Raw genomic sequence first — 25,040 nt, forward strand, 5'->3', positions numbered from 1 at the left:
TGTAATGAACAGAACAGAACACTCGTTCGCCCTCTTTATGTTAGAGACACATTACCCATTCCGATACTTCTCCACACAACCTACCCGCTTGTACAGTGACTGGTTTGATCAATCGGCGTATTGTTAGACTCGCAGAAAAGCGGGAAGCTTTTGCCCAGCTAAGCACATTTCTTGAAGTGGAATACAAGCTTCGTTCTCGCTGATGTCTCCTTTAGTATTCCAGAGAGCTGCTCCGTACCGGCTGCAGTTAAACAGATGTTCAGACTTCCTTCTCCTCTAATTCTCCTGTGCTGCTGGAACAGTCCCCCCTCCCTTCCTCAGAAGCCATTCTCAGAAGTAAACGGATTAAAACATTAAAACTAAATCACAAGCAGCCTCTTGTGTTGGACAGAAGTGCGTTTATATGAATGAATGTTTGAGCAGTTTCATTTTTTTGGGGGGCTAATTTGGCGGTGCACTAATTCTGTGGGGTATGACAGCTGGGGTTGTTTCTGACATGTAACATTTCCTTTAATCTCACCTGGTACATTGTCTCTTTCCTCTCTCTCCCTCTCTCCCTCTCTCTCTCTCTATCCCTCTCTCTCATTCTCTCTCTCTCTCTCCCTCTCTCCCTCTTCCTCTCTCTCTGTCTCTGTCTCTCTCTCTCCCTCTCTCCCTCTCTGTCTCTCCCTCTCTCTCTCTCTTTCCCTCTCTCTCTCCCTCCCTCCCCCCTTTATTAGTTGTGACCTATATCTCTGCTCTTCTGAGCCTGGTGTTGCAGCCCAGCACGCTGCTGTTGCGGGGGATAACTCTTTAAGTCTCTTGTGTAATTAAGCCAGGCAGCCACAGTGAAGGCTGGAGCGAGTGGCTGTTCAAAATGCTGCTGTGCTTTTTGGCGTGTAATTCTGCTGCAGCACTCCCTGCTCGTTTCTCTGTGATATGTTTTTTAGTGGACGTCGGGGTTTTTCCACAGTTAAAGCGTGGAGAAGCAGCGGGGGGGGGAAGGACATTGGTGTGCGTGTACGGCAGGGCCAGACCTGGATCAGAGACTAAATCTGAGACATACGTTTTTCTGGGAGGGAGAAATGAAGCCGGTCGCAGTGGAGCGGGATTTCGTGCTGACGCCCAGCGGGTATCTCGGACTCGCCCGCCCCAGTGCATGCTGGGCAGGGCGGCGACAGGTGCTCCCGGCCGGGGAGTGTGCCTGCGGCTCGATTCCTCTCATTGTCTGCCCTCGCCCCGGCCGCAGAGCATGCTGGGAAGCCGGCAGAAAGCGGTGGAGTCAGAGATACACAGGCTTGCTTCTTTAGAGCCTGTCTGCAGATCTGTCAGAGGCCGCCCTGCTGAGTGGCTCAGGCCGCTCAAAAAAATGTATTAAATAAAAAATTAATAACTAGCTTTGTTTCCTCAACCCTTTAAAATCACATTTACAGTGGGCTCCTGAATGTAGCATTTTTTTAAAAGGCCGCATATAATGAACAATACTTTTGTTGATTCCATTGAATCATGAATGAATCACACTACACCAAAAAAAGAAGCTTATGTGAATAGCTGTATTATTTTTTAGTTTACAGTGTTTTCTGTGTATATTTATCAAGGGTGCCAATAATTCTGGAGCCCACTGTATGTGATTAGAATGTTCTCAACTAAACATTCTGGTGCTGATGTAACAATCACTACTGAACATTCTAATGCTGATGTAACAATCTGAATGCAGTAACTGAATGCACTGGAGTTCTAGAACACTGACAAAAAAACATTCCAAAAACACATGTCTTCAGGGAACATTCTTAGTGCGAGTGATGCAACAGGTCCCACCGACTGCAGAGAGGCGACAGAATCTCCTCGTGTGTTTGCGTAACGCTCCCTGAGCCTCTGGGACGATCTCTGGCACGGCCACGGGCTCTGTTGAAATGAGAATTATGAAATATTAACCGCGCTCACAGGCGTATTGATCCCAATACATCGCCAAAGCTCACTCCTGCCTCCGAGCACAATGAACTGTGCGGCCAGGACATGACAGGAACGTGACACAAGAAACAATATAAATCTAGTGGAGCAGCAGCCACTCAAAGTGCACACGTCTGTTCTGGATTTTATTATTTGCTGTTCTGATTTGAATTGTATTATCTGTCATTGACTCATTCTCTCTTCTTCCACCCCCCACCCCCCACCTCCTCATCCACTCTCTCTTCTCCTTCTCCCTCCTCATTTTCCCCCAACCAAACTCCTACCACTTCTACCTCATCTCCTCACCACTCGCCTCATGCTGTCCGTTCTGTCCATTCTCCTCTCCCCCTCCTCCCTCCTCCTGCAGGTTTCAGCAGGAACACCAGCAGTGTCTCTCCGCACGGTTACGCCCCCAGCTCCACGCCTCAGCAGGGCAGCTACAGCTCAGTCAGCACCAGCATGAACGGCTACAGCAGTGCGGGCATGACCAACCTGGGGGGCTCGCCCGGGTTCCTGAACGGGTCCGCCGCCAACTCGCCCTACGCCAGTGAGTACGCCCTGCGCCCTGCGCCCTACACCCTAAACTCGCCCTACGCCAGTGAGTACGCCCTGCGCCCTACGCCCTACACCCTAAACTCGCCCTACGCCAGTGAGTACGCCCTGCGCCCTACGCCCTAAACTCACCCAACGCCAGTGAGTACGCCCTGCGCCCTACGCCCTAAACTCACCCAACGCCAGTGAGTACGCCCTGCGCCCTACACCCTAAACTCGCCCTACGCCAGTGAGTACGCCCTGCGCCCTACGCCCTAAACTCACCCAACGCCAGTGAGTACGCCCTGCGCCCTACGCCCTAAACTCACCCAACGCCAGTGAGTACGCCCTGCGCCCTACACCCTAAACTCGCCCTCCGCCGGTGAGTACGCCCTACGCCCTACGCCCTACACCCTAAACTCGCCCTACGCCAGTGAGTACGCCCTACGCCCTACGCCCTAAACTCACCCTACGCCAGTGAGTACGCCCTACACCCTAATCTCCCTCCACCAGTGAGTACGCCCTACGCCCTACACCCTAAACTCTCCCTATGCCAGTGAGTACGCCCTACGCCCTACACCCTAAACTCGCCCTCCGCCAGTGAGTACGTCCTGCGCCCTACACCCTACACCCTAAACACGCCCTACGCCAGTGAGTACGCCCTACACCCTACACCCTAAACTCGCCCTACGCCAGTGAGTACGCCCTGCGCCCTACACCCTAAACTCGCCCTCCGCCAGGGAGTACGTCCTCCGCCCTACACCCTAAACTCACCCTACGCCAGTGAGTACGCCCTGTGCCCTACACCCTACACCCTAAACTCGCCCTACGCCAGTGAGTACGCCCTGTGCCCTACACCCTACATGCTAAACTCGCCCTACGCCAGTGAGTACGCCCTGTGCCCTACACCCTACACGCTAAACTCGCCCTATGCCAGTGTGTACAGTAGCCCCAGACCCCACCCTCATTCAGGGTTCCTCCACTGCACGACTGTAATGTAAATAATTCTACCGGACCCCCCTGGGCCCAATTCTGTGGAAATGGAGGGGAGAAGAGGGTTTTTATTTTTCACCTTTTTATGTGCTGTATTTATTTGTGTAAGATGCACACACCCAGACACAAACACACACACACACACACACGCACACGCATGAGAGCAAAAGTCGTGATCTGAGCACTATGCCCACTGGGATTTCTGACAGACTGCCTTCAAGACGTCTCAAAAACACCCTGCACTTCTTACCGTCTCTTTAATCTGTCATTCATTCCGTATCGTGTTTATTTGGTTCCGTTCCCCTTCCCCCTGTTATTAACACAAGCCAGCGCGTAATTACCACCAGGAAGACAAAGAGTTCCACAGAGCCTTGAAGCCCCAGATTTGAGGAGCTCTTGACAAATCAAAATAAAAACTTCACAAGCCCAAGGTTGGAGTCCTGATGCTCCAAATGTTGACACTGATCAAGGAGGAAAAAGAATCATCATCAGAGGTCTTTGGTTGGCCTGTCTCTTTAAGACTGCTCACCCCCGCCCCCGTCAAAAAGAAAAGAAATTGAAAGTTTTGCGGTGAAGCTCGCTGTGATGACCAATCACAGGTGCCCCACCGACCTTCTGCCTTCGCCTCTAAATGAAAGACCCTTAATTACATCAATGAACTAATTGGAGGAGTAGCGTTTCAATTTCAGCACTTTGATTCTAAAGTGTTAATAAGTGTTTTAAGAGGCTTGCTCTGATGCTTAATCAATCCCAGAGAGTCAGTTTTGCAATTCCAGTTTTCACGAGGGGATCACGGCGTTATTACGGGGCGTTGCTGGAATGGTGCTGTAAAATTTAAACATGAAATAATAACAATAATTAAGAGTGGGTGGCGGGGGGATCTGAAATATGGAGCTATTCAAGGACAAACTGTTCCCTGCATGTAAAAATCACAATGGGAAATTCCAGCGAAGCAAATTTAGTAAAATGTCATGTCTGTAATAAGAAGGGGCAGGAATGATGTCAGGTAGCATATCTGGTGTTAATTCAGATCTATTGACTTCATACACCACAAAAAATGGTTCTTTGGTTTTCTCTCTGTCTCTCTCTCTCTCTCTCTCTCTCTCTGTCTCTCTCTCTCCCCCTCTCTCCCTCTCTCCCTCTCTCCCTCTCTCCCTCTCTCCTTCTCTCTCTCGCTCTCTCTCCCTCTCTCCCTCTCCCTCTCCCTCTCCTTCTCTCTCTCGCTCTCTCTCTCGCTCTCTGTAGTAACCCCAGGTCTCTCTCTCTCTCTGTAGTAACCCCAGGTCTCTCTCTCTCTCTGTAGTAACCCCAGGTCTCTCTCTCTCTCTGTCTCTCTCTCTGTAGTAACCCCAGGTCTCTCTCTCTCTCTCTCTCTCTCTCTGTAGTAACCCCAGGTCTCTCTCTCTCTCTCTCTCTCTCTCTCTCTCTCTCTGTAGTAACCCCAGGTCTCTCTCTCTCGCTCTCTCTCTCTCTCTCTCTGTAGTAACCCCAGGTCTCTCTCTCCCTGCAGTCGTGCCCTCCAGTCCCACCATGGCCTCCTCCACCAGCCTGCCGTCTAACTGCAGCTCCTCCTCGGGCATCTTCTCCTTCTCTCCCGCCAACATGGTGTCGGCCGTCAAGCAGAAGAGCGCCTTCGCCCCCGTGGTCCGGCCCCAGGCCTCCCCGCCCCCCACCTGCACCAGCACCAATGGGAACGGCCTGCAAGGTGAGGCCCTGCCCACAGGGGCCATAACCCCACCCCCACGCACGCATGTGCTCCCCCGTCCCCCGGCCTGTACTCACCCCCCTGGCCGCTGCTTGGTCTGTGATTAACACCGTTTCTCTCTCTCTCCTCCTCTTCCTCTTCCTCTCTCAGAGCAGTCTTTTGTGGACTCTAGCAAGTACTCCACCTCCAGCTCACTGCAAGGCCTGGCTTTTCCCTGACGTACGTTAACCTCACACCCCCCTCACCCCTCACCGTGCCTGACTCCACCCCTCTCTCATCCTCCTACCCATCCCTCCATCCCTCTACCCTTCCTCCCCTCTCTCACCCACCTACCCATCCCTCCATCCCTCCATCCCTCCACCCCTCTCTCACCCACCTACCCATCCCTCCATCCCTCTCTCATCCACCTACCCATCCCTCCATCCCTCCACCCCTCAACCCCTCTCTCACCCACCTACCCATCCATCCCTCTCTTATCCACCTACCCATCCCTCCACCCCTCTCTCATCCACCTACCCATCCCTCCACCCCTCCTTTATCCACCTACCCATCCCTCCATCCCTCCTTTATCCACCTACCCATCCCTCCATCCCTCCTTTATCCACCTACCCATCCCTCCACCCCTCTCTCATCCACCTACCCATCCCTCCACCCCTCCTTTATCCACCTACCCATACCTCCATCCCTCCTTTATCCACCTACCCATCCCTCCATCCCTCCTTTATCCACCTACCCATCCCTCCATCCCTCTCTCATCCACCGACCCATCCATCCTGCTCATACCTCTAAACTGAAGCGGATCTCCCTGGAGGTGGAACTGGAGAGAAGTTTGTGGCATCATTGTTTTTTTACTTCATTATAAAATAATAATAATAATTTGTTATTAGCTGATTCTTTTATCCAAAGTGAGTTACAGTTAATTAGACTAAGCAGGGGTCAATCCCAGTAACCTACACTCACCCATCATTAAATGCAGTGGGAGTAACTCCCAGTTACATGTCAGCCTTTTGTGTGTGTAAAATTGTCATTATAGCAAGAAAAGGAAATAAGAATGGCATTGGACACATATAACGATCCTGTTCTCGTCTCTTCAGACCAAAACCCAAACGGTTTATCGGGTAACAGTATCATTTAAAGTGCGGTCGTGTTGCGGTCTCCGTGGCGGTTGTTTTGTGGTCGTCCCTGAAGCGTCCCCTCATTCCACCATCGCGGTGACGGGACCGTGCGTGTACTCTGCCCTCGCTCTCTGGGAATAGCACGTCTGCGTCATTCCCAAAATCCACATCTGGAGCTTGGGACATCCCTCAGGGCTAGGACATTAAGTGTTCTGAGTTTCCCATCCCGAATGAGTCCACTGAGGTTAATGTCAATGAAAGATAAAGGCATTTTATATCGGAATTATTTTCCATAGCTATGCTTTCATATATTTCTGCTTACATCACACACATATACGTGCCAACGCGCACACATACACACACACACGCCGGTGACCTTATGAATCTCTTTGGAAGCCTTTTTAATTCTGACAAGGCCAGGACACTTTGAAAAGAGACGGGGATTTAGGGGATTGCATGGAGAGGGGAATCAATAGGAGACCAATACGTTTTATGAAAAATTCCAGTGAGTGTGCAGTGGGGGTGTCGTGAGTGATGGGCGGGGGCGTGATTAGCTCAGAAGCTTTTTGAAACACTTCCTGTACTCAGGAGGAGAGAATCACAGTGGCATTTTGTTTTTTTGTCGTTCTTTAGCTTCTTTGTACAGAAGCTGAAAATTCACACACCTGCACATCGACATTTGGAAAAAGAGCCTTGTTAAAACGGCGGGAAAACCGTGTGAACGGAAGACATGAGTCAAATACAGTACCTAATCGTTTTGGATTCGAATATTTATCTACACTTTACTGAGCTTGTCTGGACTATTGGCACCTATGAAATACTGTGCAAACCCCACCTGGTCCTCTTGGTTGGCTCTGTTGCTCCAGGCAAGATCAGTCGAGCACAGAAAAAGTATTTGGATCCAAAACAATTACATATTTGTACCAGGTCTAGTGAACAGAAATATTGCCCTGTACTGGCCTGTTATTAAATTTTATTCCTGAATTATTATTTTGTTCTGGTGAATGTGAACTATGGCCAGGACTGTGCAGGAATGGGGATGGGGGGGGTGTGGGGTACCCCTCTGACCCGAACAGAAGTGCCCCTCCCCCGGGAGCGGACCGGGCCATGAGTTAGGATCCCTGCGGGAGGTTCGGTCCGGAGCAGATCAGAGCAGTTATAGCTTTCCGCAGAACTCTTGGACCTTGGAACCCTTTGGCCTGCAGGGCACTGGCTTCCGTCGGGTTTAGAGGAATTCCAGAGTACCACGGTTCTCCGGAAAAGCCCTTCACCTCTCTCCAACCATAAACCAGGGGAAATACACCGGGCTGGTGTTGATGACAGGTCTCCAGCTGACGTGGAAAATCCAGGCTCAGAAAGTTAAAGACCTCCTTCCATTCCAGTCACCTGGATTTGCCCATGAGCACCGTTCTTCTGCCCGGAGGCAGAACTCATGAGTGAAATCAGCCGGCTGAGTTCATGGGTGGAAGAAACAGATGTTTACCTTCTGACCCCTGAGCCATATTTCACAAATCAGGATTGAGGTGAGTTAGCTGGATTAGGGCACAACTCTGGAACAGAGGCAATCTGGGTTTTACTCGGCAAAGTTATCCAGCTAGTTCAGTAATCCTGCTTTGTGAAACACCCCCCTGAACCCTTTCCAACTCTGGTCTTGAGGACATTTCCCTGTGGCTGAGCGCCCCCAGCAGGCCTCCAGTGGATGTACAGGTGTCCTCCAGACCTCTGAGTGCCCACAGGAACAGCGTTCTGCATGTGCTTCCGTGTCTATGTTCTTACAGCACAGCAGAGAGCCTGCCAGTGATTTCATTTACCCTCTTCCCAAACCAATCAGCCCCCCAGTTCTGGCCAGACATTCATAGCGCATTGGGGGAGGGGGTCAGGAAGTGCAGCCGCGAGGTTGCCCCCGGCGACCGCCCAGGTTCCTGGCACCGGTGGCGTTGGATTAACGGGCGATTTAGCCGCAGAGGATCGGAGCGTCCTCAACATCGACATCAACAAAGCAACACGCTGAGCCGTCTCCCGGAAGCTAGATCTGTCCACCCAAGGCTTGCATCCATGTGTCGGAATATGATTTTTGTGCTGTTTGCAAAATAATTTTTATGATGATACAGCACAGCAGCGTGATCAAACACGCTGTCTCGTCTCAGAATTAAGCCGTGCTCTGGACAGAAGACAGAATGCAGAACTGCATTTTTTAGTAGTATCAAATTGTGCAAAATCCTTCCAGGCTGTATTGAGTTTCACCTTCATTGCATCCTTAAGGAGGACCCCTCCCATACTTATTATTGTAGTTCAGAGTAAACTGTTTCACTTTGTGTGGATGTTTACTGAAGCACATTAGTATAAATGACAAGGCTCGGAAATTCGGACTGAACCCTGTAACTTTTGGGCCAGAAGCCTGGCGACTTAACCAACAAACCCAGTTGCTGTCTGTGTGTGTGTGTGTGTGTGTGTTTTGTCATACACACACACACACACACACACACATTTATTAAAAGTAGAACATCAACAGCCGTATATCTTTTGAAAGGCTGTAATATCAGGCTTCACAGCTTGGACGTAACATGAGGGGGCAAGTGTGTACTGTGTGTCCGAGCGCATGTAATGTAATGTAATGTAATGTAACAGTGAAAATGCCAGTGAGGCATTTAGATAAGAACGTTGAAAATGGTCTAACTGCGACAAAGCCAGACTAATATGCTGAACTATGTATATCGTTTGGGATAACCTAGTAAGTTTATGTCAAAACATGGGTTTGCAACCCCGCTCCATGTGCAGTGTGTCTGTTGTGTGTGTGTGAGTGTGTGTGAGTGAGTGAGTGAGTGTGAGTGAGTGAGTGAGTGAGTGTGAGTGTGAGTGTGAGTGAGTGAGTGTGTGTGTGTGTGTGTGTGTGTGTGTGTGTGTGAGTGTGAGTGTGTGTTTGTGTGTGTGAGTGTGAGTGTGAGTGTGAGTGTGAGTGTGAGTGTGAGTGTGTGTGTGTGTGTGTGTGTGTGAGTGTGTGAGTGAGTGTGTGTGTGTGTGTGTGAGTGTGAGTGTGAGTGTGTGTGTGTGTGTGTGTGTGAGAGTGTGTGAGTGAGTGTGTGTGTGTGAGTGTGTGTGTGAGTGAGTGTGAGTGTGTGTGTGTGTGTGAGTGTGAGTGTGTGAGTGAGTGTGTGTGAGTGAGTGAGTGTGTGTGAGTGTGTGTGTGATTGAGTGTGTGTGTGAGTGTGAGTGTGTGTGTGAGTGTGTGAGTGTGTGAGTGAGTGTGTGTGAGTGTGAGTGTGAGTGCGTGAGTGTGTGTGAGTGTGAGTGTGAGTGTGTGTGTGTTTCTATCTCCTCTCTCCATCAGCGGTGGAGTCACAGAGAGGGGAAGGTCTGCCGGCGTAGCCCCTCTGCTTTTCTGTTTGTCAGCACTAGTAAAATTACGTCCATTCAAACTGCAGTAATAAGCACTTTTTCAGCTTCTGAGGGATAAACATTAAAGAGAGATCTCCTCTGGAGAAGCTTAATCTATCAGTGCCTGCCTAGGACAGGCTGTGAGTGTTTATTTCATACGTCTGAGGGCGTAGGACCAGCGGGGGCCGGTAGATCAGATCTGATGTAGCGTCGCTCCACACTCGTATGAAGTCTGCAAGTCTTCAAAAAAGTCTAAAAAAATGAGAGTCCTTCTTTGGTCAGCTTGGTCAATCCCTTTGTAATCTTTGTTCAAAATTGGAGACAGGTCATATCTGAGCCTAAAAGAAACAACAACTCCTTGTTATTATTTTTTGTCATGAAAACACTCTCTCATCTTTGAACTTGTATTTCCCATCGTCCATCAACTTCCTCACTCCTGATTCCTCGCTGACTGACAGCTGTACTGTGAAATGAATTCTAATACCAGAAAAAAAGTCTATGGTCTCTTAAAATGACAGCAATAATCCAGTTAGCCCTGTACTTTGTCTGCACATTGTTCATTGTTCTGTAAGAAGTTGTAGCATAGCCTTCGTTAGATATTTACTTAACTCTGAAATAGTTAACATCAAACACACTTTTTGTGCAAATATCTTTTTGTTTCTTTCAAAACATTTTGGCTTATACGTACTGTTAAAAATATACGTTTTATGTGTTACAAAGGGACTTTTTTTACACAGACAATGTTGAAAGGAACACAATTAAAATACAAAAGTGTGTTCTTAACTATACCTGAAGGTGTGTTGAAAACGACTTGTTTTGGAACAGCTGTTTTGAGAGAGTGTTGTGTTGACTTCATTAGATATTCACTTGATTTCAGTGTGCTCTTCAGATGTGAGAGCACGTGGTGTGTGACGTTTTACACGCGTGTGTTTAAAGGATCAGGATTGATTCTCTCCTCTCTCCTCTCGTCCTGGACAGTGATTCCCGGGATGATCGTCCCTCCCATGTAACGGGGATCGGACTGAAGGAGAGAGCGCGTTTGACTGCGTGGGTTTGGGTTCCAGGACTCCGGATTCGGATCGAACCAAACCGCTGAAGAAATGAAGACTAACTCAGGCCTTGTTGTTGTTGTTTTTTTGTTTTGTTTTTTTTGTTTGTTTTTTGAGAAGTCACATTTGAACAAGAACAATCGCAGCAACTTTACCTGCTTTTTAAATTTGTAAACATTGTTATACACTTTTTTGTGTGAGGAAGGGATGATACGAAGAAGGAAGGCCACGAATGACCCCGTTTCCCCTGGGCCGCCCATGAGGACGGTCGCTTCCTGTTTTGTTTTTTGTTTGTTTATTTGTTTGTTTTTTTTCCTGGAAAGGGTATGCCTATCCATTCGCTTATTTTGCTGTGTATTTTATTTTCTCAGAGAAAGCTAATTGATCGCCCGTTTTTACTAGCTGTATTATACACGAAGGACACACACAAGTTGTATTAATTAAGTCTGCCAGGGTGGTGTAAAAGTCAGAAGAGAAACTGGCTAACGCGTCGCCGGGGGAAACGATAGCGGGCGGCGCGGAATGCTGCAGCGCGGAGCCCTGCGATGGAGTTCCGGAGTTTTACAAGCGTTCGTAGTGACATCATTCTCAGCAGGTGCCTGTGGCGGTTCTAACTCAGCCAGATCGCTGACATCTAGCCCAAACGTCTGCGTTTCCCCCCCCCGCGCGAGAGTCGAGCTGATCTGCGGGGTTATTGATACTCTCCGTGCGCGCTGCGCTCCAGACAGCAGATGCTGACGACCGACAAACTGCCAACGAAGCAACTCCGCCATTCTGTTTCTTTAGCGCTCATTTCCCCACATATAAAACCTGCAGACACACAGCTGCCATAAGCAGAGCCTGGGAACCCTTTCGTTTGAGAATATCCGTGGTGAGTGCCACATTAGGATGCTTTCAGCATAGCTATATGTCGCCCGAGCAATCTGTAGTCCAACACTGGCTTTATCCGGGGCTTTTTGGAGTCATGAGGGAACATATGTCTTGTTGCCAATAGCCCTAAAATACCCTACTATCACTGTCTGGTGTCTTAACAGAAGGCAATGCCAATGCGTTGTGTATTTAAATCTAGCCTATTTTTTAATTGGTATTTATTTATATAAATATATGTTTTTTTTTCTTCCTAAATAATGTCACCCTCTTGAAGGTGGTTGTGTGTGATAGAAATCTCCTTTAATACGCAGAAGGTTGCCATTCTCCAAAGCGAGCCCATTCTTCCATTCTGTCTGCTGCCTGTCCTCACGCCATCACTGTGTTTTTAGGCCTCGAGATGAAATGATTTCCACCTCCTGTCCCAGGAGACCCAGGGGGGAGAAGGAATCAATATTCATTCAAGTTTCATATTTTTTAAACCTTTGCTGCTATTTAGTGCAGGAGTACCCTTGAAGGAAAAAAAAAGAAAAAACACAAAAACTTAAAATTCAGTCTGGGTTTGTTGCCATTTAACTTTCACTAAATAAATGAAGTGGTTTATATTTTTAGTAGGCTGTGGTGCTATATTTTGTCGATTGGTTGATATACTATTTGTTTTGTTTTAGTTTTGTTTACTTTGCATAAGGAAACTGTGACCAGGAGAGGTAGAATTTAAGCATGCGCTATGTAGCTAATTTTCCTTTTGTAACGATTACCATTAGGAAGCCCCAGGGTGGACAGTTCGGACGGCAGAAAGCGTGGACTGTGTGTAGCGATCGAGATTTGAGGCCTGTGTCTTACCGCTGCAGTTGTATAGTTCTCCAGTTGTGCAGAAGCAGCCTGCCGGGGCTAACGTTGTAACATTGAGGCCTAAGAGCGACCAGAACTACCTTTTTATTTCAGTCACTCCTGATCATGTGTGTGAGTCGAGGAAGTAGCACCTGCTTTATGTCTTAAAGTGAAGGACCGTATCCCGTAATACTGAGGGTGAATGACCACCCCCCACACACACACACTACACACACACACTCACACACACACACACTCACACACACTCACACACACACACACACGCACACACACACCCGCATGTGCACGTGCACACACACACAGAAACACACGCACACAGACATGTATACACGCACACACACACACACAGAAACACACACACCCGCAGGTGCACGTGCACACACACACACAAACCCACATACGCACGCACACACACATAAAAACATAAATGCACACACGCACACACTCACATACGCCCATACAATTAAACCGACAAACATGCAGATACACTCTCACACACACACACACATACGCAAACACACGCAAACCCACACATGCACACACACGCTCATTTAAACCCACAGACACATGCATGCACACACAAACACGCACTTGTGTAAGAGACTCAATCTTAGTCTTTAGTTGTTTTGTTGCATTTGTTTTGTACATAGTAATAAATATTATAGTTTTCTGTGATTTTATTTTGTTTTGTTTTTGCCAAAAACAATGTTTTTGTTCATAGTCTAAATATATTTATACATTAAGATGTCTTAAGGCAGCTTATATAGCTTATAGCATCACTGAAGTTTAAGTCACAGCATACCCAAGACTTCACTAACAGTAGCTCTCTGAAAGATCAAAGGGAAAGTCTGAATTTGCAGAAAACAAAGGGGACTTCTGTAAAATAGCCATATAAATAATGTATGTATCTCTGAAATGTGTACATTGCTTCCCCTGGGTTTATATGATTTTCCATGTGTAAAAAGTGATGAAATGTCGGTCTTATTTTGTCATCCATGTTATTCATGTCATTTAAGTGTGATTTTGATATTTTCATTTGTACTTAGTATTTTTGTGTTGTTCAAAAGGCCATGCTTCCATTTTAGCATCCATCCACAAAAAAAAAAGCCATTGTCTATTTTTGTATTATTTGTAAGTTAATGAAAAAGATTTTTTTTTTTGTTTGTTTGTTTGTTTGTTTTCTTGGATTTGTTTAATGTATGAGAAAATGAAGTATCTTATATGAATAGTTTTCTTAGTTAAGTAGATTTTAAAGGGATATGAGTATATGCATTTATCTTTTGCTTTGCTTTCTGAGACGTACGGACATGGACACTGTTTTAAGCTGATAATATGCATGGGCTGAGCTCCGCGGGAGTCTGCTCTGTGGGCCCTTCTGGGGAAGGATAAAAACGCTTTTGTTTTCGTCACCTTGTGTTCATTTTTCCTCCATTTACTCCTGCTCGTCCTGCACCTAGTCCTGTTCCTCAGCTGCGCGGAAGTCTGAACCGGCGCTTTTATTAGATGCCTTAACAATGCAAAACACAAACACACACACACACACACACGCAAAACCCTGCCCGTCATGTAAAAAGTGCTGAGAGAGACAGAGAGACACAGAGAGACACAGAGAGAGACACAGAGACACAGAGACACACAGAGAGACACAGAGAGACAGAGACACACACAGAGAGACACAGAGAGACAGAGAGAGACCGAAAGAGAGAGGTGTTTATTGCGCAAAAAAGCACAAAGTTACTTGATTCCCAACCCCTCAGCGATGTCTCTTTTCTTATTTGTTTGGTTTTTGTTTTCGGGGTTTTTTTTGGCTCGGAGCTCAGCGTTCCATCTTCCCAGCCAATCGATACTGAAGATCCCTGCGCTCGGAGCTGGGCTGTGACAGTGTGGGGGGGCGTGGGGGGGTAGAGGTCACTGAGAAACAGTGAATTAATATTTAATAAGTGCCGCAGCGCTGATGGGGGAAGGAGAACCACACGGCCTTCTCCCTCCGATAGACCCCGCTCCGCTTTCTGTTCCGGCTTCTAACAGCACGGCTGAGTGCGCAGGGAAAGTCTTATTTTAAATAATCATTTTTACATTCGTGTTTTTGAAAATTATATCAAGGTACAGCAAGGGCACACAACTCTGGGGGAGTCGTCAGCGAGTGGGGGCGGGGGGGGATGGTGCGAGGGGTGGTCTATATTTAAGGGTCACATCAGTCTTAGCTGAGCTAAAAGCTCGGAAACAACAGCACAATCCTTACACACACATGAAATATTTATTGGAGGTATTTGCATTCTTTGTTGCTTGTCCATGATGATGGTCATTATAGAAGCACCACCCCCCCCCCCCCCCCCCCCCCCCCCCACCCCTGAAGTCACCTCATCTCCCCAGTCCAGTGTGGGGTGATGGAAGCCATCTTCTCTGCAGGAGAAAAGGATTTTGCTCATTCCTGCTTTTTCACACACATCTCGAGCGGATCTCTGAAACGGAGGACACTGAAGGATGACCTGTCTGGCTGTGGGCACTTGTGTATTCAGACTTTTTTATGATTTTTGTTTTCCCCTTATGTTTTTCTTATCAAATGAAATAAGGATTCAGGTTACCTCGTGGAATAGTTATAAAGAGAGTATTATCTTTATTATGAGACATCTACAAAACATGATGTTCTGTTGTACAAAAAAAAAAAAATCAAACACACCAGAAAAATGAAAAATGTCTTTTGAGAGTAAACACACCTATTAATAAGGAAAGAACAAATAAATAGTAAAATACTGTATAGATTATGTTTTTCTGAGCTGTAAAAAAAAACTTTTTGACTTTCACAGTTATTTAATTAAAGTTATTTCCTGTCTGTGATCTTGTGCATGTCCTGATGGTTCCTGTTCCGCTCTAATTGGGTTGCCGTGGTGATAAGTGATAACTCTCCTGGGCCCTGATCACGTGATCCCGAATCCCTGGTTACCGTCGCCGTGCAGCCTCGACCCCGCCCCCTGTTTGGGGTGGGAGTCGCCCTGGGGACTGCTGCGTGTTAAGATGGGAACGGACGCACGCCCAAAGGGGCTGAAAGATAAATGAATTCACCCTCTCCTGCTTTTCTGTGACCGCTTATAGGTGAAACCTTGCCCTTTTGTCCAGGGGCGGAGCCTCCGATCAAGGAATCTTCACGGAAATTCCGACCCGTTTAAACGTTCCTTCCGAGAAATGGAAGCTAGAAGTTAGCGTTAGCGCACCCCTTACGGAAGTATTTGTCTGGAATGCCTGACATAAGTGAGAGACGTGAAACATCTGCCGCGCACATGGCACATCTGTCCCCGCCGTGGCTCGGTGCTGACGTCTGGAGGAGCGGGGACATTCCGCTAGCCTAATTCACATCGTACCCGTCTTCACTCCGTGTCCTCGCCCCTTCTCCCCCGCCTCTCCCAAAGCACGGGTCTGGGAGCAGAGGGATGAGGAGGTGTGAAATACGCCCCCTGGTTCTGTCTCTGTCCGTCTTCGCTGGATTTAGCTGGATGCTTAATCGCGAACGAGGAAGGGGGACGGGGGGGGGGTTAATTGAAACGGATCAGGACTGGAGGGGTGGCTGACGTAAGCAGACTCGCTGCACATTTTTAAAAATAAAAAATGTACTGCGTCCCTCCGGAGAACAACGCTGTCACTGAACACTTGCCTGTAGAAAACGGCTGCTGAAACATTTTAAATTGGCCCAATGGAGCCTCGTTCTTTGTTTCTCGTTCCGTCTCCATCTCGTCCCTTCTTGAGCCCGTGCGTCTTAATTGTGAGTTAAATGATAATTTCCCCCTCTATGCAAAACTGAGATGCTTCTCCCAACAGAAACACATTTTAATTAGTTAGATTCATTAATGTATCACAGCCATAACGGCATCGTGGATGTGTCCCTAAACATATTAATGATGACTCTTCCACGTTATTAATTGAACCGCACTCCGCTTGTAATTGACTCGTCATTTGCATTTACGGTCATCAGCAGAAATTAATCTCCTTCCTCGTCTTCATTTTGCATATTTAATTTAAGTAACTCTGATTTGATTAGCTGCTGAGACCCCGCAGCTCAAGGTTCCTGGTGAGCGTGCGTTGTTGTCGTGCAACATCAGGAAGGTCTTGCGCACAAAAGAAACGAAAAGCATTGCGAGCCCAGAGCAAGTGATGGCTGCCATTTTGTGATCCCAGTGGATGTACACGGGACAGAGGATGGGACTTTGTGGGAGATTGGTCCCTGTCTGATGATTTTGACCCTTTAAGCTGTAAGGTCACATTACATGTCATTTGGCTGATGCTTTTATCCAGAGCGACGTACAGTTGATTAGACTGAGCAGGAGACAATCCTCCCCTGGAGCAATGCATGGTTAAGGGCCTTGCTCAAGGGCCCAACGGTGTGGATCTTATTGTGGCTACACCGGGGATAGAACCTTGCGGGTCCTTAACCGCGACACTGCAGGTCGTCACAAATCACAAATCACGGTTCTCAACTGAACATTCTAATGCTGATGTCACAATCACTACTGGCAACTGAATGCAGAGTTCTTAGAATTTTGACAACAAAAAAAACATTCCACAAAACCTGCTCTTCAAAGGGTTAATGAGAGGAAGAGGGCTCAAATGGACTGGTCATGAGGCTGTGTTTCTGAATCAAGCATCTTTCAGGCACTGCCCACCTCATAAAAGCCTCTTTTAAGAGCATCTCTTCCCTTCAAACACAGATGTCCCCACCACCTTCCTTTCAGTCAGCCAATCAGAAGGATTGATGGCGGGTAGGGGGTGTTTGAGGAAGCTGAACGATCTCTACACCCCCTGCCTCCCTCTGACGGTGTTTGTCAGATGCTCCCCGTGGGCGAGGAAGGTGTAAGGAGTGGTGTTAGAAGTGTGTGTGGTGTGCGTGTGTGTGTGCGGAGCGCGAGAGCAGGGTGTGACAAGGCTTAAGACATCCATTAGCTAATGGACTGTGGACGGACGGAGCCTCGTCACACCTCCGTGCACTTATCCACACCACAGTGCTTTCAAAGTTAAAGATTACAACCCCCCCACGCCCCCCGCCCCCTGCCAGGCCAACCCTCCCGGGAGCTCCGCTGTCTGACGCACGCAGGAGAGTGGCAGATGGAGGGCCGCGGACGGGACATAATTCAGCCATGGCGGAATCTGCGCGTGTCCCGGCTGACACGAGGGGTTCTTTATGAGGGGCGGGCTTGACCCCCCCGCCCCCGATCGCCCCTCCCTCTTAACTGCCGGATCTGGCTGTCAATCTCCCGTGATAAGGGGGCTGTCTGGGGTTAATGAGGGAGAAAACCCCTCCCTGTCACACACTTAGTGTCACCATAAAACAGGCCGGATGGGTGTTTTATAGTGGGGCGGGGCAGGGTAGGTGCGGCGTGCTCAGGTTGTCCCAAAATCGGGATGCCAAGCGACGGTAAAATGTGGCATCATTGACCCCCCTCCAAAAAAAATTAACTGACAATAGATTCTGCCATAATCACTAATTCAGTGGTTTTACCGTTTGCTCATTATCTTACAAGGCTGTGATTGGTGGTATGTGGTAGTTCTGCCCACTCAGTGATATTGTCCATTCATCCTCCCCTTTCCCTGTGCTACAGCAGCAAAACTGTAATGAATGAACTGGCCACACTGGATGTACTTTACTACACATTATAATTCACTGTGTCAGCAGGAGGAACTTCTATTTTGACCGTAATGGATGTGTGCCAGCAGGAACTCATTTTAAAACATTTGTTGTCCGGGGACACTATGAAATGTAGACATGTCGGTCAACGGGGTGGTTACTGAACACACACACACACACACACACACAAACACGGCTTCTTCTGTGCTTACCTGCTATGAAACACCAGTGGCAGGTTTCATTAACAGGGGTCCTGGGGCTTTTCCCCCGAGAAACGCTCCTCTATCAGAAAGATCCAGCTGAGACACCAGTGAGAACCAGCTCTGTATAATAGCTACAGAGAGAGAGGGAGAGGGAGAGAGAGAGGGAGGGAGGGAGAGAGGGATGGAGGGGAGGTGAGAGAGGGAGAAAGACCGAGAGATGAGGGAGAGAGAGCACACAGATATATCTTTTTTTTTCCCTCTTCAGCCAGCAATAACACAGCTGAAAAAAATTACTCTGGAAAAAAAAAAAAACGAAACAAGTAAAATAATAGAAAAGCACTTATACACACTTTTGACACTGGGCCCCAATTCTTCCTGTTCCAGGTTAATTTGCAGGAAAATTGTTCAACGGGATCACTGATGCCCAAAATTGCGTTTTCCAAAATGTTGGAGTTTGCGTATGTGTAATATCGCTGGGTGCGATAGGCGATGCCACATCCATCACTTAGTTTCACATGCCGGTGACCACAGCGTTCAGGGGCCCAATGCAATTTACCCACGGTGCCCTGGGGCTATTTGGCCCTGCTTTCATGTTTAATACACCTCGCCTGTTATAACCACGAACGAGTATCCAAGTACAGCACCCCACTCCTTAAAAGAGACCTAGATCAATGTACTATGCATATACATCCTAAAATGTGTTTCGTACATGCTTCCAGGACTCAAAGCAATGTTTCTGAAAAATAACTTCACCCACCGAGCTTTATTTTTTAAAGCTGTATTGTCTGTTATAAATAAATGTACTGTTCGACTCGATCACTTCTGCCTCGAAAGGTCAGGGCTATTTGTTTTTCTATTTATTTTGCTATCTTTCTTCTGCTTCGCGTGCGCGTCGATGTGTCAGAGTTTAGACGGGTCAGATTTCACGGCACCCCCCCACGGCACCCCCGGAACTCTGGCTGGACAGGAATTCGTCTTTTTTCATTCTACTGAATAACAACAATACAAATTTTGAACTGGGAAATGAATAAATAAAACCAGATAAATCTTCAGTTCAATATTGGGCTAGCTTTAGTCCAGATTTCAGTTAAACCCTTTGGAGAAGTTTGACACAGCTGCTGTAGCCTGCTCGCTAGCTGTACCACATTCAGATTATAATGAGAACTAATGAGAAAGAATTGGATGAATTATTTATTGTTTCCTCTTATTTGTGTGTGTGTTTTGTATTTCACCAATGTTTGCGCCAACGTGATTTTTTTTTTTAAATAAGCAGTGAATATTTCTGTGAATTGGTAATCAAAGACAGTCTCGGTGTCTCTTATCATAACAGCCATAAGATCTCAGTGCTCCGCTTTTAGGTATGTATTGTTATTAAAGGTACAGTTGTATGGTCAAAGTCTTCAGCCCTATAATATGTTTCCTGTTATTATAATAAGTACACCAGTAAGGTCACTGTGCTTTGTAATGTATGGTTCTCATTATCAGAGGTGAAGGCTCTGTGGTTTCTGATGATGACATCCAGAGTCGCTGTTATGATAGAGGAAGCTGTGCTATTCATCCAATCTTCATACTCTGTTACCACAGTGATGAGCTCGCTGATGTCATAGGATCAACCCTAAACACACACACACACGCAACCACACGTGCACTCAGACACACACACATTGCTAAATCATTTATATAAATACAATATCATGATGTCATCCCAAACCCCTTAAATATTTGATGAAGTAGTACAGACCTGAGTCACACATTACATTGATTGCAAAATTTTGGGGGGCTTCAAAACCCCATGATACAGGACAATAAATCTGTCTCCCCCTCTCTCCCTCTCTCCTATTTCTCTCTCCCTCTCATTTTCTCTCTCAAGCTCCTCTGTTCTGTGTGTGTGTGTGTGTGTGTGTGTGTGTGTGCATATACCGTATGTGTGCGTGCGTGTTTGTATGTTCGTGTGTGTACAGGGGTGGCCTGTAGCGTAGTGGTTAAGGTAATTGACTGGGACCCTCAAGGTCGGTGGTTCGATCCCCGGTGTAGCCACAGTAAGATCCCCACAGCCGTTGGGCCCTTGAGCAAGGCCCTTAATCCTGCATTGCTCCAGGGGAGGATTGTCTGCTTCTTAGTCTAAAAAATCAACTGTAAGTCACCCAAATGCTGTTAATGTATTGTATTGTAATCTATGTGTGTGCATGTTTCTCTGTCCCAGTCTAATGTTCCTATACCTCCCATCCATATTTTTGCACAATTCCTACTCTGTCCACAGAGAGAAAACTTCACATTTTTTATGTAGGTCACTTCATAAAATAATTTTCTTACATTAAAGACATTTTTCAGACTCTTATCCAGCATAAACAAGTGCAATAACTACGATAAACAGCTTAAATAGCTAATTGGACATTACAGAGTGGTAGAGAGGGTGTGGGGAGAGGTGCAGCCTGAAGATGTGTCTTCAGTCGTGTCTGAAGATTGTTAAAGGGTGAAGAAACTGTTCTACAGGAAGGCGCCATTTTAAAGATATGACCACCACACAGAATGGTCTCATCCACGCAATAATGATAATGGGAGATCTCAGTTCTTACATTTCAACTGACAGAAATCGCTGTGCTCGTTGCAATACTAATATTTCAGTTTCTTATCCTGAAACAGTCGCCTGAAACTTGAGCGCGACAACAGTGGAGGATGGTTTCACGCGGTGGCAAAAACAGTTGCGACAATTTGTGAAGTAATTTATTCCGCTTTTGCTAGTTTAAAAATATATATATTTTGACAAAAAAAGTTTTTTTTTACACAAAAGCGAATGCCTTCATTTGCGCTTCCACGGCACCTTATCCGACGTTAAAAAGCACTCAAACAGCTGTATTAAAATAACAACAACAAAAAAACAGTATTAGTGCCTGCTAATATTTAGTCTAATTGCAGCTGGTAATTTCCAGGGAGTTGAGCTAATGAGAGATCCGGTGGTAACTAATGGATGTCACCAAAGTGCAGCTGTTTGTTCTCCAGCTCCGCTTCACTGTTGATGCAGGAGCACCGGGCCACCCAACTCTTTATGACAAACCCGCATTATCATTTGCATACATTACACTTATCCTTTGATTGTTTGTAAAAACAGAAAGTGGCAGATACACACAATCCCCCCCCCCCACCAGTTGCTAAATGCGTAGCGTCAGTTCTGATAAATGCTAAATGCCATTAGCAAACGGTGCGCGATTCTAGTAACCGTGCTGTTTTATGGTTAATCTTAAAATGGAAAAAATATTCATTAATGGCATGTGGAAACTCCCCAAAAATCCCAAAAATCTTTCACCCTCTGAATATAGTCATACACACATATGGGCTCTCCTCAACAAACTGCACAAAGTTGTTGAGAAACTCTAAAATCCCAGGTGAAAACAGTACACATAGCTTAGCAACTGAGTTGAGGTTATTTAAGCTGTCAGATAAGATCCTGGTAGATAAATTATTCAGCTCATTCAATAATGTATGACTTATTACCCAGGGGTATTCTGATAGTTAATGCTGGTTAGCCAGTAATAAAACTGATAAAAAATGATGTGCGTGTAGCAAAAAAGGGCACACCAGCATACACCTCACATTAAAAATCCTGACAGGTACTGTTTACAAAATAAGAGGTATTCCAAAAAATACACCCCTTTTATTCATTATACTGAGAGCCACAAGGTCTGCTGGATTTTGTTTTCACAGTCAGTGCAACAACCGCTTGCTGTAAATTTGTAAAATTGCAGTAGACCCTTTTTGCATTTGGTCTAAAGAAGATTATGACAAGATTATGAGAGTTGTTCTATGGCATCAGTCCATTGGTCGGTGGTTTTTACGGTTCGTGATCTGACTTGTACGTGACCACAGGGAAAACAAGAAAATGGTTACACTAGCATGCACCACATTTTGTACTGTTCCAATAGCCAGTAGCGTTTGAATATTGTGACTCCATCTACGTAAGTGTTTAAATGCCAGAGGTACCAGTTCCAACGTTTTTTTGACAAATAAATAGAAACTGATGTAAGTACGGTTTGCTCCTATAGCGTCTGAGAAGGCCATTCTCAGACGTTCTCTTTAAAGCATAGGCCTACGTCATTATTGATTTGGGCTGCACCCTCGACACACCGACAAACCCAGAGTGAACATACCCCAAAGCCTGTTGCGCAACATTGCATACTGTTGGGAGGAAAGATATAATTGAATCGAATGTACCCCTGGTTTCAGTGTTTGTAAATTGGTATCTTACATGTTTTAATTTGATACTACTATCCTTGAATTTAAAAAATATATATTCCTAATTTTTATTTTCTTCCTCGTTGGAATTTGAAATTGTACTTCTTGGCATCTATGTAGATTAGAACAGTCATTTTCAGTGAACCCCTCCCATGTGATCCTCCAGCCAGTCATCTTCAGTGAACCCCCCCCACATGATCCTCCAGCCAGTCATCTTCAGTGAACCCCTCCCATGTGATCCTCCAGCCAGTCATTTTCAGTGAACCCCTCCCATGTGATCCTCCAGCCAGTCATCTTCAGTGAACCCCTCCCATGTGATCCTCCAGCCAGTCATCTTCAGTGAACCCCTCCCACATGATCCTCCAGCCAGTCATCTTCAGTGAACCCCTCCCACATGATCCTCCAGCCAGTCATCTTCAGTGAACCCCTCCCATGTGATCCTCCAGCCAGTCATCTTCAGTGAACCCCTCCCATGTGATCCTCCAGCCAGTCATCTTCAGTGAACCCCTCCCACATGATCCTCCAGCCAGTCATCTTCAGTGAACCCCTCCCATGTGATCCTCCAGCCAGTCATCCTCTCGACACCCAGCAGGGGGGAAAAAACTCAAAGTATTTGTATCTATGTAATAATATTGTTGTGAAATGGCCGACCGATTTTAACAATGTGCTGCTTTGTTGCTGCTTTGTTTGCCATTGGGCTGCATGCATGCATTGTGCTCACTGTGCCTAGATATGTGGGATGAGAGAAAGAGGAAAAGAAAAGGAGAGAGAGAGAGATGTGTTTTCTGATTTGGTCCCCAGGGGTGAGGGTTCGGATCAGCTAGGGGGAGTTTGGGATCAGCCAGGGGGATTGTGACCGTAATCTATCATAATAAAAACATTTAAAACATATGCGAGCGGAGCTCTGATAATCATTCAGCACTAATTTGGCAGGTCCCCAGCGATCCCTGGCCCGGCAACATCTGGCCTGAGAGAGAGGTAACACTTAGCCAGGGAATCACAGGGAGTCTGCTCTGTACACCATCCACACCTGAGTCTAATACCTCTCTCTCTCTCCCTCTCTCTTTCTCCTTCTCTCTCTCTTTCTCTCTCCCTCTCTCTCTCTCTCTTTCTTGCTTGCACAGTACGATTCAGGTTCTACGGTAAGATCAGAGACAGAAGCTGGCATAAACAGTCTATAAGCAGTCGTTTAGGGCCAAAGGAATCCCAAGACCCCAGGGCCTTTTCTGTCTACAATGGAGCGATATTTATAGACCTCTGTTTTTCGTTTGTGTGTATATATGTGTGCGTATGTGTGTGGTGTGTGTGTGTGTGTGTGTGTGCGTGGGTGTGTACATGTACGTGTGTGCACGTATGTGTGTATGTGTGCCTGCATATGCATATCAGTGCGTGTGTTTGTGTGTGTGTGTGTGTGTGTGCATGCGGGTGTGACTGCATTTGCATGTGTGTGTATGTGTGTGTGAGGGAGAGCTGTGTAAGTTCTCCTGCTGCTCCTAAGATAGCACGGTGTCCTGTGGAAGGATTTCTTTATTCAGAAGCGGGGTTCCTTCCTGCTTCACAAATACACAAATACAACTTTGAGAAAATAAACAGACAAGCTATATTCTTTTATACGTTTGTTTTTACAGGAATGATGAGGAGCTTTTTTCATCCTTCTCACAGAGAAAAGCATTAGTGAAATAGCATGACAAGAGACACAAGCATGCCACCCCCCCCAGAGTTACCAAAATACTGCAGAACAAGAACCCCTCCTCCTCCAACTCCCCCTCCGAACCCTTCCACTGTCATAGTAAAGTAAGACCCCAAGTTTCCTCTTTGCCAGAACAAATGATGGAATTATTTCTTTAATCTCTTTCTCTTAGTCATTCACTCTCTCACTCTCTATCTATCTCTCTATCTTTCTATTCAATTCAAACATGCTTTAAACAGTCTCCTTTGCCCACTAAATTCTCATGCACTTCTCTATTTGTTTCTACTTGTTGCTTGTTGTCGATGCAGCCAGGGGCAGTGAGTCAAAATGAATCAGACACTGATTCTGAGTCAGTCAGTCTGTGAGTCAGTGAATCAGAGTCAGTCAGTCTGTGAGTCAGTGAATCAGAGTCAGTCAGTCTGTGAGTCAGTGAATCAGAGTCAGTCAGTCTGTGAGTCAGTGAATCAGAGTCAGTCAGTCTGTGAGTCAGTGAATCAGAGTCAGTCAGTGAGTGAGTCAGTAACAGACCCAAGTTCTTCCAGCGCCCGGCGTTAACCCCCCGTGCTCTGGGCTGGCTGGTGAGGTAAGCCCCCCCACCACCCCACCCCATAATGCATCACTGCCCACACACATGGACAGCTCCCTCCACTTCCCCTGTGCAATTCATTACCGCCAATCTGGCGTGTTTATGGGCCCCTCTTTCCCGCGCGCGTGCTTAAGAGGATCGATCCGGCTCGAATCGAATCACCTCTGGCGCCAGGGACCCTGTGCTTCACACCCGGATGGACACTTATCCTCAACGGCCAAGGAGGGGGGGACTTCAAACACGCTTAATCTCAGCCTGCACCCCACTTATCTGTCTGAGTGGCACCAAGGGAGAACGAGAG

General features: G+C 46.8%; 1 protein-coding gene across 8 annotated transcripts in view; it reads left to right on the plus strand.

The window, feature by feature from the left end:
* The window catches only part of LOC133132607 (transcription factor COE1-A), a 156,223-nt gene extending 142,398 nt beyond the window's left edge, over nucleotides 1–13,825 (plus strand). For 2 of the 8 annotated variants that reach the window (XM_061248128.1, XM_061248130.1), the window contains 4 exons: nucleotides 2,297–2,476; nucleotides 4,937–5,158; nucleotides 5,309–5,377; nucleotides 10,627–13,825. In XM_061248128.1, coding sequence (XP_061104112.1) covers nucleotides 2,297–2,476; nucleotides 4,937–5,158; nucleotides 5,309–5,376 — 470 coding nt within the window. In that variant the 3' untranslated portion in view covers nucleotide 5,377; nucleotides 10,627–13,825. Of the gene's footprint in view, nucleotides 1–719; nucleotides 866–2,296; nucleotides 2,477–4,936; nucleotides 5,159–5,308; nucleotides 5,378–10,626 lie in introns of those variants that run through there. The other 6 variants (XM_061248129.1, XM_061248133.1, XM_061248132.1 and 3 more) reach the window with 5 other exon arrangements.
* The last annotated feature ends 11,215 nt before the right edge of the window (nucleotides 13,826–25,040 follow it).

The sequence above is a fragment of the Conger conger genome, chromosome 7 (genome assembly GCF_963514075.1).
Source record: "Conger conger chromosome 7, fConCon1.1, whole genome shotgun sequence".
In the NCBI taxonomy this organism is placed as follows: Eukaryota; Metazoa; Chordata; class Actinopteri; order Anguilliformes; family Congridae; genus Conger; species Conger conger.